We start from the raw sequence: 21,352 nt of genomic DNA on the forward strand, positions 1-21,352 counted from the left end.
AAACGTAGGATTTGTCATTATTCTGACACAGGTGTATACTGGGGACTTTGGGTGAGGTTCTGCCTATATTGGACACCTTTCCCATGTACAGTAAACACATTAGGAGCTTGATCTGACTGGGGTCCCTGGGGTGGTTTGAAAGGACCCGGTGGTCCTTTGGAAGCCTTGTGATGCACTACAACCTCTTTGAAGTTGTCTCCTGCCATGTTAAATGAATAATTAATAATTAGTTAACAATAATTAAGGTTGCTGTAAAATATTTTAATTGTTTTGTTTGCAATGGATTAAAGTGATTTTCTTTTGCTTTAAATATAATTCTTTCGCTTGTTTTATATTCGCTGACCTGTGATAGAATACCATAGAGCTGTCAAAATTCATTCCATATCGGAAAAAAGATGTTTCCACACCTAATACAATTAGGGAATGTTTTGTTTAAATGTAAATATAAGTTACATATGGTGAAAGACTTTTTTTAATATTCCCAAATGAAAATCTCAGCTATTATTTTTACTCTAATTCATAAACTTAAGGATAAACACACATACTTTTGTTCTGTTAAACGATCAATGTATGGCACAATAGTAGAAGAGTAAAAGGCTCAAATTTTATGTGACTTTGTTGCTAACAGAAGCAACATTAATGAATAGTGTAGCAATTTGATCTATCTCAATAGTTCTGCAATCTAAAATAAACCCTTAATTTTAGTCTGCGTCTGCAGCTATATGATACAGCTGTCTATCTAAATAAGCACAAGCTAAAGAAAAAATGGACTGGTACGCTGATAGGATGAGACGAAGAGGAGTTGGAGGAGGTTTGTGTGGCCTGAATGGCCTGTTACTGTGTTGCAAATATTAGCAGCGGAAATCAAAAAGCACTGATATGTAATTTTGGAGCAGAGGTTCCATAATTTGTGAATAGTTGCATGTACTATAACAACACGCCATCATGTGCCTTGAATTCTTTTGGAAGGTGGAAATATATCGCTTGGGCATGATGGTTGTTGGAAGTTCCTAAAGGGTCATCAAGGCCATTTCTGATTTGTGGACATCAAAAGTGAACTTCCACATATGAGAACAAACTTACCCTGTATCATATCCAAGTCTGTAGTTGCAATGTGCTTATAATGAGCTTGGATTACCAAGTCATCTTTGGAAAGCAGCCTGTTGAACATTTATTTTGTAAAGTCGGTAGTTTTCTCTCCGTATACGCTGTTTGAAGTGAAATTATAGAAGAAAAATGTGGTTTACTGGAATTTGAGGAAACATGAAAAAAAACACTTCGATCTGCATAACCCTGCATCTTGAATGTTTTACAGTGATTTTATTTTTAAATTTCTAGCCCTTTCTTTCTCTTTCCCAATCAGGTCAAGATATCATTCAGCAGCATGACAGTACTGGTAATGGTGAAATGAATGGAGGGATCCGATTGGAAACATCAGTGAATAATCAACCTAGTACTGCCACATTGACCATCAGCAATGACCAGCTCCTGAATCAGGGAACCACTCTTAACACAACTAGTGCCAACATACCAGGTACAGTAGTAGGTGGACTAGGGAGAGGCGAGAGTGTTTAGCAATCCTTTTATCTGCAATGTATATTTTGCACTATCTGCGCAATAGTTTTTTTTTAAATCTGAGGAAATACATGCATATTGTTTTTGGCTACTTAAATTGTGCACAGGACTTGTATCTGAGAGATGTACCAATCTTCGATTTCAAATCTTTGAGCAGTGCACTTATAAATTAAAATCATTTTGATTGCTTGTAACCCTAGTGTTTGCTGTCACGGGAGAACTTTTACTTTGTTAGCCTTGATTGTGATGAGTAACTGGCAGACAATATAGCATCGCTATTCTTACAAAATCATTACACAAGACCTGGTCTTAGATTGTGGATTGTGAATTCTTATTCCCAGTTACCCAATAGCAATTTAAAGCAGTAACCCAGAACTAGAATACCGTTACAAGTTGACTGAATCTTACGGCCATTCAACAAAACCTGTAGCTATTATACACTTAATCTTGAGTATATACCCTCCAAGGATTACTGGTTGGAACAAACTGCCAACGCCAAAATTCTGTTTGAAAGACATTTTCTGCCTTTAGTTGTATTTCTTAAACCAGGTCTCCTTTGAGCTGGAATGTGATTATCGTGCACTGGAAAATGAATGAATGAAGGATAAAAGTAGATTGCTCACCATTTGTTCTTTGTTCCACAGAGATACTGAAATTGATTCATCATTGGTTTTACATCCCTTACAGGGCTGAGTTCAACTGCAAGCAGTTTGACATCTTCCCTTGCAACATCCCTTTCCCAAGCTACCATCCCTACCCAGAACCTGGAGATGTCATCTGCTAATGTCGGTGGCGATGGCAGTGTTACTCTTACTCTGACTGACACACAGAGCATGCTCTCTGGGGGCCTAGACTCAGTCACACTCAACATAGCTGCTCAGGTAAGGGTGAACCAACAGGACACCTCCAAACATTAAAGCTTTCATTATTGAATGCTTTTATAGTTGTCATTTAACATTTGAGAATATATTGGTATTTATGATGGGCTTTGAAGACTGTGAACTGTGGACTCCCTTCTGCCACTAATGACTATATAAAAATTACCAGCAGTGAACGTCAGCATTGACTCTATAGATGTAATAAAAGCCTTTTCCTGGTGCCATCCCTGATAAAACAGTATATGGCCTAAGCTGAATGGCTCAAGGTAAAGTAGAAGACGAAATGAACTTCTAAATTAAAAGGTGAAAGTATGTGTAGGGTGGGTTTGGGTGGGAGTGGCCTTTCCCATTTCAGTGGCAACCTTCATCCATATAGAGGGTCAACAAATTCTGTCTTACAACAACAACTTGTACTTATTTCATCTTTAATGTATTAAAACATCCCAAGGTGCTTCGTGGTAGCATTGTAAAACAAGATATGACACTGCGCCAAATAAGGAGATATTAGGGCAGGTGACCAAGAGCTTAAGTCAAACAGATTGATTTAAAAAAACGTCTTAAAGAGGGAAAGCGAGGTAGAGAGGCAAAGAGGTTTAGAAAGGGAATTCCAGGGCCTAGGCAGCTGAAGATATAGGAGCATTGGAGCAGGAGTAGGCCATTAGGCCTGTCAAGCCGCCTTCTCCATTCAAACCGATCATGGCTGATCACCTACCTCTTTCCCACCCCCCACTATCCCCATATTCCTTGATATCATTAGTGTCCAGAAATCTGTCAATTTCTGTCTTGAACACACTCAATGATTGAGCTGCCATACCCCTCTGGGATAGAGAATTCCAAAGGTTCAAGAAATTCCTCCTCAGCTCAGTCCTAAATGGCCTGCCCCTTATTCTGAGACTCAGCAGCCAGGGGAAACATCCTCTCCACAGCTACCCTCTCACAAGCTGTAAGAATTTTGTAAGTTTCAATGAGATCACCTATCATTATTCGAAACTATAGAAAATACAGGCCCAATTCCCTCAGTGTCTCCTCATAAGACAATCTGGGGATTATTCTGGTGAACTGCTGTTCCACTCCCGCTATGGCAAGTAGATCCTTCCTTAGATAATGAGATCAAAACTGTGCACAATACTCCAGGTGCAGTCTTACCAAGGTTCTATACAATTGCAGGAAGATATTTTTACTCCTGCACTCACATCCCTTTGCAATGAAGACTATTTGCCTTCCTAATTACTTGCTGCACTAATTACTTTCCCCATAGCCCCAGATCCCTTTGGACATCAACATTTCCCAACCTCTGTCCATTTGAGAAAACTCTGCCTTTCAGTTTTTTTCTACCAAAGTGGATAATTTCATACTTATTCAGAATATATTCCATCTGCCATGTTCTTGCCCATTCACTTAGCCTGTCCACATCCCCTTGAAGCTTGTGAGCATCATCCTCACAACTCACATTCCCACCTAGTTTTGCATCATCAGACATAGCCACCAATGGTGGAATGATTAAGATTGCACGTTTTCGTGTCTGGAATGCAGATAAGACAGCCTCAGAGATCCATCCGGTACTTTCTTAGCATTTCACTTGTCTCTAGAAAATCACAGTATTGAAGTTTCACCTAGTGCCTCATGCTTCCTCTGTTGGAAGAACATATTGTAAAAGTCCAGTGAGGTAGAACCCATGACCCCATCACTGGATAGCATAACACTAAGTAAGAAGAGAGACACAAAAAATTGAGGATGATCTGAGGATTTTAAACCTTTTTAAATTTTCATTATATTAATGTTAAAATATTTTAAATCTTCAAGCATATAACTCGTAAGAATTTTAATAAGCTTGTTGCGGGAATCACTTTGCAATCAAGAGCACAGAAATTGGTGTGGTGAATGACCACAGGACATGGATGTGGGTTAAGCAAATCTAATTCCACTCTGTACTTCAAATGCATGCATAACGAAAGTATAGAGCCCATCAACATTGAGTGGTACATATAACCAAGGAGCAAGAGATTGCAGACCTGTTCAAATATAGAAGAAGGAAGGAGGCCGTTCAACCCATGGTGCCTGTGCCAGCTTATTAAAAGAGCTGTCCAATCAGTCCCAGTCCCCTTGCTCTTTCCCCATAGCCCTGCAATTTTTTTATTTCCAAGTATGTCTCCAATTCCTTTTTGAAAGTTACTATTGCACCTGGTTCCAACACCCTTTCAAGTTGTGCTTTCCAGACCATCATAAATCACTGTACAAAAGCAGTTTCTATATACATATGGGGGAGAATTTTCTCCCCGTTGGGGGCGGGGTTTGGACAGGTGCGGGCGGGCACGTAGCTGATTGCCGCCTGTGATTGGCTGCACGTCACCATTTTACATGGGCAGCCAATTAAGGCCCGCCAGCGTGATGCTCACCCGGAAGTGCTGTTGTACTCCCTGTGTGGGCGGGGGGAGCAGGCTGAGTCGGGTCCTGCGATCTTTTGTGCACATGCGCAAAAGAGTGCAAAGATCTCTGAGGCACAGAGCTGCCTCGGAGATTAGTTTGATTTTTGAAAATCTTAATTAAAAAAATTTTATTAAGATGCCCCCTCATGTGACAGTGTCACATGAGCTGGGACATGTCAATGAATTTTATTAAAAAATTTTATTAAACTTTAAAAACCTTCATGAAATCGTAGCATTCTGTAATTGAACAGTATAATGGTTCTGCAAACAATGATATGTTTTGGATGTGTTCTTATCTAATAACAGATATTTAGAATGCCAGTGCCCTGACTTTTAAATAGACTATTGGTGCTTTCTTTATAAATTTGCAAAATCTACTGTTTGCTGTGAAGTTAATAGCAATAAAAGATTTAAAGCAGTGTTTTTAATCTTAGTGAAACATCTAATATAGAGTTTGCGGACTGAATTGAAAATGAAATGATGTTATCTGCACGACTATTATGAACAGTAGAACAAAATTTTGGATTTGTTGTTGTAATAATATCAGGTAACTTATATTTTTTCCTGTTTTGAAAACAGGGGCAACAATTTCCAGCAGTGGTCCCTGATTCGACTCTCCCGGGTCAAACTGGATCAGCTCATCCTCAGGTGATATTGGTGAGTCAGGCACCACAGGACTCAGCTGGTACACAAGAGGAGGCTGCCTCATATCAGGTACAGAACAGTGAATTCATTTATAAAATCATGGAATCATGCAGCACAGTATGAAGCCAGTGGGCCTAGCACTCCCATTGCTGGCTCTTTGAAAGAGCTATGCAATTAGTCTTATTCCCCTGCTCTTTGCCCATAGCCCTACAAAGTTTTCCTTTTCAAGTATATATCCAAATTATTTCCTGAAAGATACAATTGAATCAGCTTCCACCACCCGTTCAAGCACTGTTTCCAGAGTAAAAAGCATTCTCCTCTTCCCCCCCTCTGATGTTTTTTTGTCAATTATCTTAAATCTGAGGCCTCTTTATACATACCCCGGTGCCTATGGAAACAGTTTATCCCTAACTAGTCTTATCAAGGACTTGAGGTGTGTCTGAAAGAAGAACAAGGTGAGTTTTCCCAGTGCCTCAGTCAACATGCCTCAATAGTCACCACAACATATTTATGGTTTGAGTAACCTAAGTTTGGAAATTTGTTGCTGGGTTTGCTTACGTAACAGTGATTACATTTTAAAAGTAATTAATTAGCTGTGAAGTGTTTTGAATCATCCTGAAGACATGAAAAGTGTTGTGTAATGGCAAGTTTTTTTTCTTTAAATGCGCATAAGGTCAATCAATACAATTCCACTTCCACTGTGGATTTTTGCAAGAGAATAATTGAGTCATCCAGACCAGTAAATGTCAGTTTAACTTCTGGACTTTGACTTAACTGATTTGAGTGAGTGAGCAAATGCATGGCAGATGCAGTATAATGTGGATAAATGTGAGGTTATCCATTTTGGTAGCAAAAACAGGAAGGCAGATAATTTATAGCCATTCAGATAATAGAGAGAGGGGAATGTGCAATGAGACCTGGGTGTTCTTACACCAGTCGCTGAAGGTAAGCATGCAGGCACAGCAGGCGGTAAAGAAGGCAAATGGTATGTTGGCCTTCATAGCCAGAGGATTCGAGTACAGGAGCAGGGATATCTTGCTGCAATTGTACAGGGCCTTGGTGAAACCACACCTGGAATATTGTGTGCAGTTTTGGTCTCCTTATCTGAGGAAGGATGCACTTGCTATAGAGGGAGTGCAGCGAAGGTTTACTGGACTGATTCCTGGGATGGCGGGACTGACATATGAGGAGAGATGGAGTCGATTATTTGCTGGAGTTCAGAAGAATGAGGGGGGATCTCATAGAAACCTATAAAATTCTAACAGGACTAGACAGGGTAGATGCAGGAAGGATGTTCCCGATGGTCGGGGAGTCCAGAACCAGGGGTCACAGTCTGAGGATACGGGGTAGATCATTTAGGACTAAGATGAGGAGAAATTTCTTCACCTAGAGAGTGGTGAGCCTGTGGAATTCGTTACCACAGAAATTAGTTGAGACCAAAACATTGTATGCTTTCAAGAAGCAGTTAGATATAGCTCTTGGGGCAAAAGGGATCAAAGGGTATGGGGAGAAAGTGGGAGCAGGCTATTGAGTTGGATGATCAGCCATGATCATAATGAATGGCAGAGAAGGCTCGAAGGGCCGAATGGCCTTCTCCTGCTCCTAGTTTCTATGTTTCTATCTCAGTCAGGGAAGCAGCAGCAGCTTGCTACTGGTGGCCTCAACACCCACAGGGTTAGGCCAGGGAAAACTAGCCAGGGTCCTTCTGTTTGTTATGCAGCAATTCCAGCTAGTAGCACAGCTGGGATGGCCTCAGTTTCAAAATGCCAGGAAACAATAATGCGCATTTTTATAGAGTCTTTGAATTAGCAGAACAACCCAAGGTTCTTCACAGGCGTGACCATCAAACATAATTTGACACCGAATAATTTGTCACATAAACAAATGCTTGGACTGCTTGGTCAAAGAAGTAGGTATTAAGAGGCATCTTAAAAGGGGGAAAGAAAGGTGGGGAGGTTTAGGGAGGGGATTCCAGAGCCCTGACAACTGAAGACATGGCTGCCAATGGTGGGGTGAAGTAAGTCAGGTATGTGTAAGAGGCTGGAATTGGAGGATTGTGGCTATCGTGGAGTGTTGTATTGCTGGAGGAGGTTACAGAGATTTGTTGGGCATTTCATGTTTAGGCCACTCGTGAAGAATAGTCACTTGGGGTGGTGCCAGGGAGTGTCCATGGAACTATACCACATCAGATCCCTTCAGGATAGAAAAGGGAATGGGAACTGAGCAATTAGAAAGCAGATTAGCCATCAAACAATGGATCATTTGTTGGGCTACACCATCACCCGCATGCAGATTCATGACTGCACATTGACCTTGCTTTACCTTTAGCTCTTTTATGTGTGTCTCTAATTTTCACATACACAGTAATGTTGTGCTCCCATAACTCATGCTCATGAGATAGCGAGAATTATGCAGCTCGACAAAGCCAAGAAAATTGGTTTTGCCATTCTGACAAAATTTGCACCAGCTACTAATCATCATGAACTGAATTTGCACCTTCTGGTTTAGGTAACTGAGACAACGATTAGTTTTACAGAGGACAGTCAGACAGATGATGAGGGCCAGATAAATCACTGTCCCAATTGTAGCCAAAGCTTCTCTTCAGGCTCCATGCTGCGTCGACATTGCCGAGAAGCCCACGGGGAGGAAAGAATCCACATATGCAACGTCTGCAGCAAAGCCTTCAAACGAGCAGCCCATCTCAAGGTAATTGAATAAAATCAAAAACGTATCAGATTTGCAACTCATGTTGCGGAGTTTTTATTTGGGCATCACCCCATTTATGCTTGGTGCAGCAGCAGGACATTATTTGTATTTCTTTAGGCTGTTATATCAAAACCTCTATCTCCCTCTATCTCTTCTCCCTCAAGACGCTCTTTAAAACCTACTCTTGGACCAAACTTTTGGTCACCTGCCCTAGTATCTTCCTATGTGTTTGATAATCACTCCTGTGAAGCACCTGGGGACATTTTGCTGTGTCAAAGTCATTATTGTAGAGAGGCACTAGCAGATGCCTGTGAACTCGTCAGCCTCCATCTTCCTTGCTGGGAATCCAACATAGTTTGATGGATACAAGTAGCACTTTTTCCATTGACAACTTTCTTCATTCACAAGGTGTGGGCGTTGCTGGCTAAGCCACCATTTATTGTCCTTCCCTGATTACCTTTGAGAAGATGCTGGTTAGCAGCTGCATTGATCACAATTGAGTGGCTTGCTAGACCATTTCTGACAACAGTTAAGAGTCAACATTGTAGCAGTTTTTATTTAATTCGTTTAAATTTATTTAATTCCTTTCAAGTTTATTTCCATTATTAACGCTATAGAAATAGTTTCATGTTGTAAAATCTTATTGTACAGGTTCGTAATGGGCATCATAATATAAAAGAATTTTTAGGAATCGGATAGACATTTCAGCACTAATAGGAGGATGAAATAACAGCTGAATTACACTGAGCCTGAATGTAGTAGAAACCTTTGCTTCACAATTGCCTACCTATTCCCTTCATCTTCTCATGTGGCAGGATGCCAATTATGACTTGGTCTAAGGGAGCATAATGATTTTTGAGCCTTTTTCTACCTGGGATGTATTCTCTTGAATTTTGTGCCGTCTGGCTTTGCAACCAGAACCTTAAGATGCTGTAAGTTGAAGGAGCACATGTACAGTGATGGGCATGTGGCTAACATGTGCCCATAACTGGCCAGGCGTCATGCAGCTAGGTTGTGTTACAGTGACTTGATGTGGTGACGTAATTGAAAGGTGTGTTGCTGAAATATAGGTTTGCATGAAATGCAAAGATAAATCTGTAAGGTAACAAATGAGGATTTGCATGGGTGAACAGCAGGTGTGGCATAAGTAGCAGGTATCAACCTGCAGTGCGGTCTTGTGTCATGGTAAACAATATTGTTGTCTATTTTTTTGTCTATTGTCATGTTCCTTAACATGAACAGTGCTGTTCCAACCTCCTACAGCACCATACAAACCTATGAACCTGGTTGCCACCTCCTAACAAGCAGGGTGTACCACAGTTATCTGTTGAGGGTGCCCTGAAATGCCAAATAGAGCACTGTTCCTCATGCCGCACTCCAGCAGCCACCAAAAGATGAGCGATTTCCATACAACTCCACCATTTACCCGCACAACTCTGTTCCCTGCTTGCACTTTGAAATGAAATACTGTGAAAGAAAGCTCGACTTTTCTGCATGCCATCCCTCCCTTCCTCTCCCCAAAAAGCATGAAAAATATTTCAAACCTATTTTGATCCTTTATGAAAGCTGTTCTAATATTTGCCCCTTTCTGGGCTGGATGCTCCCAATTTTCTGCATTTCCCCGTTAAGCTGGCATCCAACACAAGGATATAGCGGACTCAAGTTGCAGGATAGTTGCACGAATAAGATGATCCCTAAAATGTGCAGGCAGTAAGTTTTATGTTGAGCTTCACTTAGCCAGAACTAAAATACGTGCCTGTTAATTTCTGAAGTTCCTTCATGATACATTTAATGTAGGGCCAATTAACAAAAAGTGCATTAACAAGCCGCATCCGCCCACTAGCGTTAATGGCCCACATATACATTTGGGAGCCTCATCCACTGACTTGAGCTTTATAACTTACTAGTTAGACCTCAACTGGAGTGATCTGGGCATAACACTTCAGGAAGTGTGTAAAGGCCTCCGAAAAGTGTACAGAGGGGGTTTATCAGAATGTTATCTGGGATGGGGGGGTCTTCAGTTATGGGAAGTTGGAAAAGTTAGGACTGCTTTTCTTGGAGCAGAGAAAATTAATGGTAACCTGATAGCAGTAACGATGAGGGGTTTTGATAAGAGTACTTAGAGCAGAAATGTTCCATTTAGTGAAGTCGTATATTTGAAATCAATTATTGGTAAAGTATCTAGAGGGGAGATGAGATTTTATTTTTTTCTCCAGTGTTGTCAGGGTTTGGAACGCTCTAGCTGAAAAGTTGGTACAAGCTGATTCTATAAATAAGTTTAAAAGGGTGTTGGAAGGCACTTGAGGTTGAGGAACTTACAGGCTTACCTACAAAAAGAGGGGCTGTGGATCTGGCGTTTTCAAAGAACCAGCACTGTCACATCAGGCCATAAGGCCTCTCCCTGTGCTGCATGATGCTATAGTGAAAAATTATGTGCCGATAAAATTATGCCATAATTATGTATTAACTATATTTTCATGAAGCATTTAGTATTTACTGATGTGTGTTGCGGAATTGTAAATATTAGAAATGTTATTTTTAATCAAAGGACCATCTTCAGACCCACCAACCTGGACCTTCACCTAGCAGTCAGAAGCCTAAACTGTACAAATGTGAATCCTGTGACAAGGCATTTGCTAAGCCCAGCCAGCTGGAGAGGCACAATCGGATCCACACAGGTATTCATCAGTCAATATCTCGGATATTATGGACAATGTACAAGGGTGGAATGATGGAAATTTTCCTTAAATAAATTTCGTATGGTTCATATTGAAAAGTTTTGGGAGATTTAATAGAGGTGTTCAAAGTTATAAGGGGTTTTGATAGAATAGATAGGGGGAAACTATTTCTATAAGCAGGCAGGTTGAGAACCAGAGGGGAGAGATTTAAATCAGCAAGCAAAAAAAAAAGCCAGCGTCGATGAGAGTTATGATGATCTGGAATGCACTGCCTGAAAGGGTGGTGGAAGCAGATTCAGTAGTAACTTTCAAAAGGAAATTGGATATATACTTGAAAAGGAAAAGAATTGTAAGACTGTGGGGAAAGAGCAGGGAAGTGGGACGATTTTGTGGCTCTTTCAGAGAGCCAGAACAGGCATGATGAGCTAAATAGCTGCCCCCTGTGTGCTGTATGATTCTATGAATCATTTTCAATTGTGTTGAATTTGTCTTAAGGCTGACTGGTAACAGAACTGCAAATTATTTCAACTATTAAGTTTTTGTTTAAGAGGACCAAAGAAAGAGAAAAAGAAAAGTCGCCCGGGGTGGGGGGCGGGTGGTGTTGGTGTTGAACTGTATTAGCAACCTAATTTATTTATGAATTTCACAACCTCATTCTGAATTTTGATGACGGAAGGGTGTGCATAATTTAGACTGTGCATCTTAATCCCTCCATCTGAATTGCTATTTACTAGACACAAGATTGAAGATGATTGCAGTTCTTGTTCACTTATTGGGCATATGGCGACTGAGATCATTTACTGCAGTGTAGAAATTTTTGATCATTATTTGTTCAGAAGTAGTAATTTCTCAAATGCATTGTAATTTAGCATAAGAATTATAAGGTGGTTGAAAATGCATTGGACTCTTGCACACTTCAAAGCTTTATTTCATTTTGTTTAATCTAGATTTAAAGCCACATCAACATACAATTTAATATCTACAATTCTAACAAAATATGACATGACAGTTTCAGTTCATCTTTATCCAGTTAGAGAGGAAGAGAATTGATCTGAATTTGTCTAGTATTTCACAATTCTCCCCTCTACCTCTTGTTATAAAGAGATTTTTGTTTAACAGTCATCATGACATGATACAACATGACATGATTTATTATATTTTTCCGCTTTCTGTTTTGAGTCTGAAGTTATATACACTTGTTGTATAGGATAGAATATTTTCTTGCCTTTCACACCTCATCTGTGCCCAGTAATTCTGCAGGTCAACTACTGCATGAGTTAGATGCAGCGTATATTTTCCCACTTCCCCTTAACTTGAGTGTCAGGAAATAACCACTTACTACACTACCAATGTATCACTGTACCCTTGTTGGGTGACATTGCCTATTAGGTTGAATATAGCTTTGTATTGTGAGCTTGCATGCACTGAAAATTGGATTGAGATTCGGCCCCACCCCTTCAAAACCCCTCCCACAACAGCCATTGCAAAAAGGACTTCTAACCCAATAGATATGATAAACACTGGAGGAAGAGTTGGTTGTGTGTTCTAGCCATTCCTTTTCCACTTTTTTTAACTTTCTTTTCTCATAGTGAGGGCATTTTAACTATTTTTCTCTCTTTTATCCACCTAATATGACGACTCTTGCTGTTGAGATAGCTGGAGCATAGCCTGTCCTCCGATCACCCCAGCGGCCACAACCAGCTGCTTGCAAACTCTAGAGACTGTCTTGAAAGGCTGTGATTGACGTTTCCCCCTTGCTGGTGATGTGGAACTCTCCAGGCAGCAACTCCCCCTGCAAAGAGCGCTGAGATATTGAGGAGATCAGGGCTCAAATTTGATTCGGTCCCTCCCTTCTCCCTGTGCAGGCTTGTAAATGAACAAGGTCATTTCAATGTAAAGAAATAGACACATTCAGAATTTTAGTTTCATTTGTCAGCTGAAGAAAAACATACTAAAATTGTCCCATTAATATTTTGAGTGAATTATCTTTTACGCACAAGCCAGTGTTTCTCAAACCATATTCAAAGGTTTATTGAATTTAGAGAGATTAATTTTAGTTGCATCAATACATTTGTGCCTAACTTAAAAGAATTTAAGTTCAGCAGATCTAACAATTTACATAAAGTGTCACTAAAAATTTACTCCCCTTCATGTCCTTATTAGCATATGACCAACCCATTTCAATTTGAGTAGTACCCCACTAATATCACAGTCAAAACAGCTGTTTATCCTTTTAAAACTAGTTTATCTGCTATCACATAGGCTGCTTAAGAATATTTATTTTACTTATTATCCAAGCATTCTTTCAAGTTGTACCGCCTGTATTTCTTTGTGTGCTGTCTTAACAACTCTGTTCAATGACTTCAAAAGCTGTTTCTAAGGAGATGTTAGCAGTGCATTCAAAAATGGTCAAGGGATTGGAAGTCTTCTGGTATTCTGTTGAAATACTTATGCTGTTTTAAGGGTGGCTCCTGTTAGTTAAATCAAATGCCTCACTAGATATTTCCTATATAAATGAATAAACTCGAATTATATTGTTGGTTTAAATTTTTATCCAAATCATGATTAAGGACTTAGCCATGTTGGGATTTTGGAAAGCCTTGTCCTGTGAGAGTGGCGCCATGAGTAAGCAATGATATTACATGAGGAAACACTGTAAGCAGAATGAATTTAGTTGTGGACTGAGAAAAAAGGGAAGGTATTTGAGGCTTCAGAATCATAGAGGTTATGTGAAAAACAGAGATACGAATATTTGGAAGATGATATTGAATCAGTACCATGACACGTTTTATTCAGAATTAAAGAAAGGGTGAACATCAGTCTTGGTGTAATACATTCCTTTGATGTAAGGTTCTATTCTTCGTATCCATCAGGGTAACAGAGTATGTGATTCTATCTAAAGTCACCTTACATACTAGTGAGTCAATATCAGGAACTTTCCCAGCACAAAGCACCATTCAAATAGTCATTGCTTGTTGGTGCTTTAGATCTTTGTGTTCAAAAAGCTTACTGTTGAGTCCTGTTTATTGATAGACTTTGAATGTGTACCAGTTTGGATGTCATTGTTCCACATTCATTATAACATTTCCATTTGAAATGGTGCTACTACTTCAGTGCATTCTACAATCAATGGGAAGTTATTTTTTTATTTGGGATACCACCTTTATGACAAATTGCTTAGACTTTGGGGAAACAAAATTCTGCAATCCTCCCTAAAACTCCCCCCCCAAGGTGTTTCCTCACAATAACAGCTACAGTCAGAACTCAGTAATGTGGGGCAATTGTAAGATTCCAACTGTTACTTTACTGTGCCATCCTTGTATAAATACTCACTGGAATGCTGCATTTCACACAGCTATCTAATGCTGTGTGGAAGCTATTACATTGACTGTGAATTGTGTGTTGGTATAGTTTAAAATTACCTGCTAATAATTGGGTTTGAGTCTTGGAGGCTGAGGGGAGAAAACTTTCATTTTATGTGCTCAGCTAGATTAAATGCCTATTTGAAAAAGATGAAAGAGCGCAGTGCTCCAATATACTTTTGGAACCCAGATCCCCACGAAAATTGTTCTAGTTTTAGAAAGTAATAAAGATGAACTTGTATGCTTACCTTTAAGAAGTAGAAGGCTAGGAGGGGAGTTGAGGAGAAATTTTTTCACCCGGTGGGGGTGGTGGGAGTCTGGAACTCACTGCCTGAGAGGGTGGTTGAGTCAGAAACTCTAGTACCATTTGAGAAGTTTTTAGATATTCTCTCGTGTTGCAATAGCCTCCAGGGCTATGGGCCAAGCGCTGAAAAGTGGGATTAGTGTAGTCAGATCTTTGTTGACCCGTGCAGGCACGATGGGCCGAATGGCCTCCTCCTGTGTTGTAGATGTCTGAGAGTCTGAGCTTTTGCCCGAAACTTTCAAAATTATTTTCAACTTGCTGGTGTATCCTGTAAGAATGGATGGAAATACATTTGAGAATGGTCATTGTAACTGAAAGTATTTTATGCTGTTTTGCAGGTGAACGGCCATTTCAGTGCAGCCTCTGTGAAAAAGCCTTCAACCAAAAAAATGCACTACAAGTACATATGAAGAAACATACTGGTGAGAGACCGTATAAATGTGATTACTGCGGAATCTCTTTCACACAAAAAGGCAATATGAAGATACACATGAAGAGGGCACATGGCTTTCCTGGTTAGTGTTATAGTGATTGTACCTGTGAACCATTCTGAGAAACAAAAGTACTGGTACGGGTGTAAAAAGCTGTCTGAGAAGGCGGGGTGGCGTGGGGGAGTGGGCTGTATTTAAAAGGTGAATCACCCAGAGGTGAATGAATCTCTTGTGATTCAACTCTGCAGCTGCTGTAAAATCTCTCTGGCCACTCCCCAGTTGGAGATTATGTGCATGTCAAAATTATTGTATTCACCCGCTACCCCAAAAACTCAGCTTTCCCACACTGACAGCTTGGAGACTCAGTGGAAAATCTAGGGATACTAGCCACTCCTCAGATGAACATAAGTATAAGTACAATCACAGAATTGTTACAGCACAAGAGGCTATTCAGCCCATTATGTCTGTGCCAGCTCTTCGAATGAGCAATGCACTTGGTGCCATTCTCCTGCCTTCCCCCCCATATTCTTTATAAAAGATGTGAAGGTATTAGAGTGGGTGCACGTTCTTCCTTTTCAGATAATAATCCAATTCCCTCTTGAAATCTTCGATTGAACCTGCCTCCGCCACACTCTCAGGCAGCACAGATCCTAATCACTCGCTGCGTGAAAAAGTTTCTCCATGTATCCATTGTTCCTTCTGCCAATTACCTTAAATCTATGCCCTCTGGTTCTCAAACCTTCCACGTGTGGAAACAGGTTTACCTTCTTTACTCTTTCCAGACCCTTCATGATTTTGAATTCCTCTTATCAAATCTCCTCTCAATCTTCTCTTCCCGAAGGAAAACAGCCCCAACTTCTCCAATCTATCCATCTATCTATCTAACTGAAATTTCTCCTCCCTGGAACCATTCTCATGAATTTTTTCTGAACACACTCTAATGCCTTTACATCTTTCCTAAAGTATGGTGCCCAGAACTGAGTTACTAGTTTATGTATTCATCACAACGCTTATTCCACAATATATTTCCTTGAGGGGACACATTACATCATGATCTTCCAACTGGAATGGCAGCTATAATAATAATTTTCCTGTTGCATTTAAATTTGCAACTAAACCTTCGTGTTGGAGTTATTTAGTGCAAGTTTACATGTATTAGGTAAAAACAATGAGGAATGAAGTGGTCTCTGGTGCTTGCCTTTTGTGGATGCACATCTCATGTTGGGGGATCAACTTCCAAACACAACCTCTGTTCAACCTCACCTTAATCCAAATTGGGAGCTCAGGGCACCCATCTAGTACAGGCATTGGGTCTCCTGAATGTGCTAGTCAGGGGCCTTTCATGTTATTTTGGACCTCAGTGCCAGATTCAACAGAAATGTGCTGTTCATTTTTTCCAGGTCATCGTAGCCCTAACCAGAAACCCTCAGAGGGCACCTGCAGAACAGGTTTTTGTTAGCTACCCACCATGGAGCGTGAAGGTGCAGGAAATCCATTGATACTGTGGACTTTGATCACCTTGCACACTTTGCCTCCACTCCCATTCACCTTAAACCCCTCCCTGGGCTCAGCTGCAGACTGACTGGGTGTCAGCCAATTTGGGGACGGCTCCATCACTGCGACATGCAGTTGATGTCCAGAGCTCATTTGTAATACGGATACGAGGCATGAAGCCCAATTGGGAGTGAACCTCAGGCCTTTGTTCGAGGTGCTTCATCACCGTTGCACCAGGCATTGTCCACAAATCCTACTTCTTCCTCCCCAGTGTGGAGAAAAATCATGAAAGCTATTGAATGATCCGCCCTAGCAGGAGAAAGAGCGCTTAGCTACAATATTGGAAATTGTGCATAATTAATACACATCCTTTGGGGGGGGGGTCAAAAGACCTAATGATTACATGAGCTTAAAGGATTTTCATTTTTTTTTTGGTCCTGCAGGCGGTGGTCAGGACGCAGGAAGCAGCCAAGAACAAGAAGGCGATGATGTAAGCCGTGGCCTAGACTTGGTGGAAGTCGTTCCAGAATCTTCTAATGAATGGCACTGTAGGATAGCTAATGTATTCCATTAACTTATTTCCCTGCCCCCGCCCCCCCACACTGCTTGAGTGCAAGAAATTGCATGTTCAACAAACTTTTTATATAGGTCAAATTATTTCTGCTGACCTTCAAATTATTCTATGTCAGGAGTTTGAAAGGTACCACACTTGAGTCATGCAAAAAGTCAAACTGGCACCAGGTTTGTTTATCTATGTCAAAGTAGAAATAAACTGCTAAAACAAGGAATTGTCCTTGAGCTTAAAGGGCTAAAATCATGAAGTACTTTGTGTATGTCTAGCCAGCATGCAATGCTAAATGGTATTCTAAAGCAAAAGCGAATGACCTCCCAAGTTCAAGAAGATGCAGGATAATGAAGTGTACTGACACATACTTATCTATATTTGAAGACCTGTTGCGGAGGAAGCCTTGGCTCGTTCCTGCTGTGCAGGGCGCAATTACTGCTGTGGTATCAAGAGTAGCACCGCAGACCTGAATTAGAATTGGCCTGGTTGCTTAGTCAGAATGACAGACAGCGGTGGGGGTGGAGGTGGGGGGAGCTGTGCTCCATATCTCCCATCACCTGACCGTTCCATAGCTCTGCCACCGCCAGAGAAAATCAGCTGCCATATTTCCAGAGAACTTTTAATTATGATCTGCCTGGTAGTTACTCAGAATGTTTTAACTCATCTGTAGTGTTATGACTCGCCACTGGTGTGACTGACTTTCAGAATATATAATTATTCCGTGTATCAAAATAAATAGCCGATTGTGTAAAGGTGAATTTTGTTGCATTCCAAAGATTATTTTTATAGTTGTTCCCCACTTTACGTATGTAGCACAATGTTTTGTGCATTTGATAAAACCTTTAGTCTCTAGACCGGGGACTTGTGCATAGCTGTATATATTGTCTACATCCTAAGGCTAAGGTATTTTCGGTTTGCACTGTTGCTACACGGGCACTTCTTTCCAGTATTGTACTTTTCGCATTGTATTATATAACAAAAGTGTTAATTTTGCCCCCCACCCTGATATAACCTTGTGCATCATTTTTTGATTTGACTTTGGAACATGCTGTAAAAACTCTGTGACATTTGTAAAATCTGGTAGCATATAAATCTAACAAAAAGCATCTTGAATGATGATCAAAGGATGAACCTTTCTTCTGTCTCCAATGGAGCTTGTTTTTTGGTTTAACAATTTAAGTACTTTGTATATAAATTGTATAATTTGTGACACAAGGGTATTTTTTTTGTAAGTATGTGTAATGTATTTAAATCAAGATATTTCAAATAATACTATTGGTTTTTAATAAGCAGCTTTGTGCTTTTTAAATTATTTCAAGTGGACAATAACTGTTGTGTTGCATTTTGTTTCTGGGAAAATGCATTGTTTCCCAGTTTGTTCCCCATCTCTTCTGGAGATGCTCATTTTCGTTGGGGGAGTGTTCCATGAAAGCTTTGGATAAATAATTATTCATAAATGTGTCAGTCAGTCATAGAGGTCTACAGCACAGAAAAAGGCCCTTCGACCCATTGAGTCTGCGCCGCTCAAACAAGTACCTAACTATTTTAATCCCATTTTCCAGCACTAGGCCCATAGCCTTGTATGCCATGGCATCGCAAGTGCACATCCAAATACTTCTTAAGTATTATGCCTCTACCACTCTTTCAGGCAGAGAGTTCCAGATGAAAAAATTCTTCCTCTAATCCTCCTGCCCCTAACTTTAAATCTGTGCCCCCTGGTTATTGATCCCTCCACCAAGGGGAAAAGTTCCTTCCTGTCTACCCTATCTATGCCCCTCATAATTTTATATACAGTGAATGTAGAGGGACAGCATGCTGTTTGATTGTGGAAAATTTTCCGCCAAACTCAACAGATAAAAATTAAAAATATAAACAGAAAATGCTGGAAACACTTGGCAGAACAGGCGATGCCTGTGGAATGAGGAACAGAGTTAATGTTTCAGGTCCATGACCTTTCTTCAGATCTGGGAGAAGCGATTTTAACAGTTTTTACACAAATAGGGAGGCAGGGGAAAAGGATGAGGGAAAGGACAAAAGTCGAAGGTCTGTGATAGGGTGGAAAGTGATGAAGGGATGATGATTCAAGGCAAAAGGGGATGCTTTTGGGACTAGTAAAGAAACAAAAGCTGGGTATAGACCAGGTGTGAATGGTAACTTTGGAAATATGACCAGCACCTGCTTCTGCATAAGTAGTTAAAATCTGAAGTTATTGAAATTAATAACTAATTAAAATTTCAATGATTTTCTGTTGACTCCAGAATGTTGTGAAGTGCCGAATAAAAATTGGAAACCTAACTTTTTTTTTCCGTTCTCTCCCCATTCATAGGCCAGAGGCACTGTGTGCAACTGTGGCACCTCAACCCCCAGCTTTCAAGCTTATTCTTGATAATTGATTTAATTTTGTATTCATGGGATGTGGGTGTCGCTGGCTAGGTCAACATTTATGGTCTGTCCCTAACTGGCCTTGAGAAGGAGGCAGTTTCTTAACAGTGGCAACCTGTGTGCGGTATGTACTCCCCCAGGGCTGTTACAGAGTTCTAGGATTTTGCCACAGCAAAACGGTCAATAAATTTCCAAGGCAAGGTTCCCATGCGCCTGCTGACTTCATTCTTCTAGGCAGTAGAGATCGTGCATTTGGGAGGAGGTGTCGAAATCTTGTGCATCTTGAAAATGGTACACATTGCTGACATGATGTGGTGGAGGGAGTGAATGTTTAAGGTGGTGAATGGGGTGCCCATCAGTTGGGCTGCTTTGTTCTGCAGGGTGTTGAGCTTCTTGAGTGCTGTTGGAGCTGCACCCATCCAGGCAAGTGGAGAGTATTCCATCACACACTTGACTGGTGCCTTGTAGATGGCGGGCAGGCTTTGGGGAATTGCTGCACAATTCCTAACCACTGACCTGCTCTTGTAGCCACAGAATTTATATGGCTGGTCCAGTTCAGTTTCTGACCAAGAGTGACCTCAAAGATGTTAACGATGGGGAGAGTCCCGGCCTTGCTGCATGTGAGCACAGACAGCTTCGTTACCTGAGGAATGGCAATGGAACTGAACACTGTAATCATCTGCAAATATTCCCACTTCTGACCTTTATGGTGGCAGGAAGGTCATTGATTAAGCTGCTGAAGATGGTTGGTCTCAGACACTAGCTTGAAGAACTCTTGCACCAAAGTTCTGAGTTTGAGATGATTGGCCTGCAATGACCACAATCATCCTCCTTTGTGCTAGGTGTGAGTCCAGCCAGTGGAGACTGAGCTTTCCCCCAATTCCCATTAGATTTCCTTTCCTATAACGGAAACTTGGCTTGAGGAGATCAGCTCAACATCCCTGGATATAGAGTTTTCAGGCAGGATAGGGAAGAAGATAAAAATGGTGGTGGTGCAGCTCTATTGGTTAAAGAAATTACAGCTGTGAGGAGGGTTGATATACTAAATGAAGCATCAAATGAGGCCATATGTGTTGAGCTCAGAAATAAAAAAGGGGCAGTCACATTGCTAAGACTGTACACATAGACCCCCAAATAGTGGAAGGGAGTTAGAAGAGCAAATATGTAGACAGATTTCTGAGTGCAAAAACAATAGGACTGTAATCGTTGGGGACTTCAACTACTCTAATATCAATACAAACAGTGTGAAGGCACAAAGGGTGCATGAAATGCATTCAAGAGAACTACTTTAGCTAGCACATAACAAGCCCAACGAGAGGGGGTGTAAGTCTAGATTTAGTCTTAGGAAATGAAGCTGGGTAAGTGGATGAAGTAGCAGTGGGAGACCATTTTGGAGATAGTGACCATAACACAGTTAGATTTAGCATCATTATGGAAAAGAACAAAGATAGAACTGGAGTAAAAGTTCCAAATTGGGGGAAGACAAATTTTACAAAGCTGAGAGGTGAACTGTAAGAGTGGACTGGATAGAGCTATTGGAAGGAAAAACTGTCAAATCAGTGGGAGACATTCAAAGGTGAGATTATACTGGCACAGTGTAGATATGTCCCCACAAAGAAAAAGGATGGTACTCCCAAATCTAGAGCTCCCTGGTTATCCAGAAGCATACAGGCCAACATAAAGAGGAGACAGAAAGGTTATGACAGTCACAAAAGACTTAATACTGTAGAAAGCCTAGAGGAGTATGGAAAGTACAGGGACTAAGTAAAAATGGAAATTAGGAAAGCAAAGCGAGGATATGAAAAAATATTGGCAGGTAAAATCAAAGAAAATCCTAATATGTTTTACCAGTACATTAAGAGCAAGAGAATAACTAAGGTAAGGCAGGGCCTGTCAGAGATGTACA

General features: G+C 40.7%; 1 protein-coding gene across 3 annotated transcripts in view; it reads left to right on the forward strand.

The window, feature by feature from the left end:
* Positions 1 to 19,359, forward strand: part of LOC121278741 (zinc finger protein 236-like) — a 137,804-nt gene extending 118,445 nt beyond the window's left edge. For 2 of the 3 annotated variants that reach the window (XM_041189124.1, XM_041189125.1), the window contains exons 26-32: positions 1,364 to 1,534; positions 2,263 to 2,456; positions 5,459 to 5,593; positions 8,033 to 8,230; positions 10,779 to 10,908; positions 14,913 to 15,089; positions 16,943 to 19,359. In XM_041189124.1, the coding sequence (XP_041045058.1) occupies positions 1,364 to 1,534; positions 2,263 to 2,456; positions 5,459 to 5,593; positions 8,033 to 8,230; positions 10,779 to 10,908; positions 14,913 to 15,089; positions 16,943 to 17,073 (1,136 nt within the window). In that variant the 3' untranslated portion in view covers positions 17,074 to 19,359. The remainder of the gene's footprint in view (positions 1 to 1,363; positions 1,535 to 2,262; positions 2,457 to 5,458; positions 5,594 to 8,032; positions 8,231 to 10,778; positions 10,909 to 14,912; positions 15,090 to 16,942) is intronic. The other variant, XM_041189126.1, reaches the window with a different exon arrangement.
* The last annotated feature ends 1,993 nt before the right edge of the window (positions 19,360 to 21,352 follow it).

The sequence above is a fragment of the Carcharodon carcharias genome, chromosome 6 (genome assembly GCF_017639515.1).
Source record: "Carcharodon carcharias isolate sCarCar2 chromosome 6, sCarCar2.pri, whole genome shotgun sequence".
Lineage (NCBI taxonomy): Eukaryota > Metazoa > Chordata > Chondrichthyes > Lamniformes > Lamnidae > Carcharodon > Carcharodon carcharias.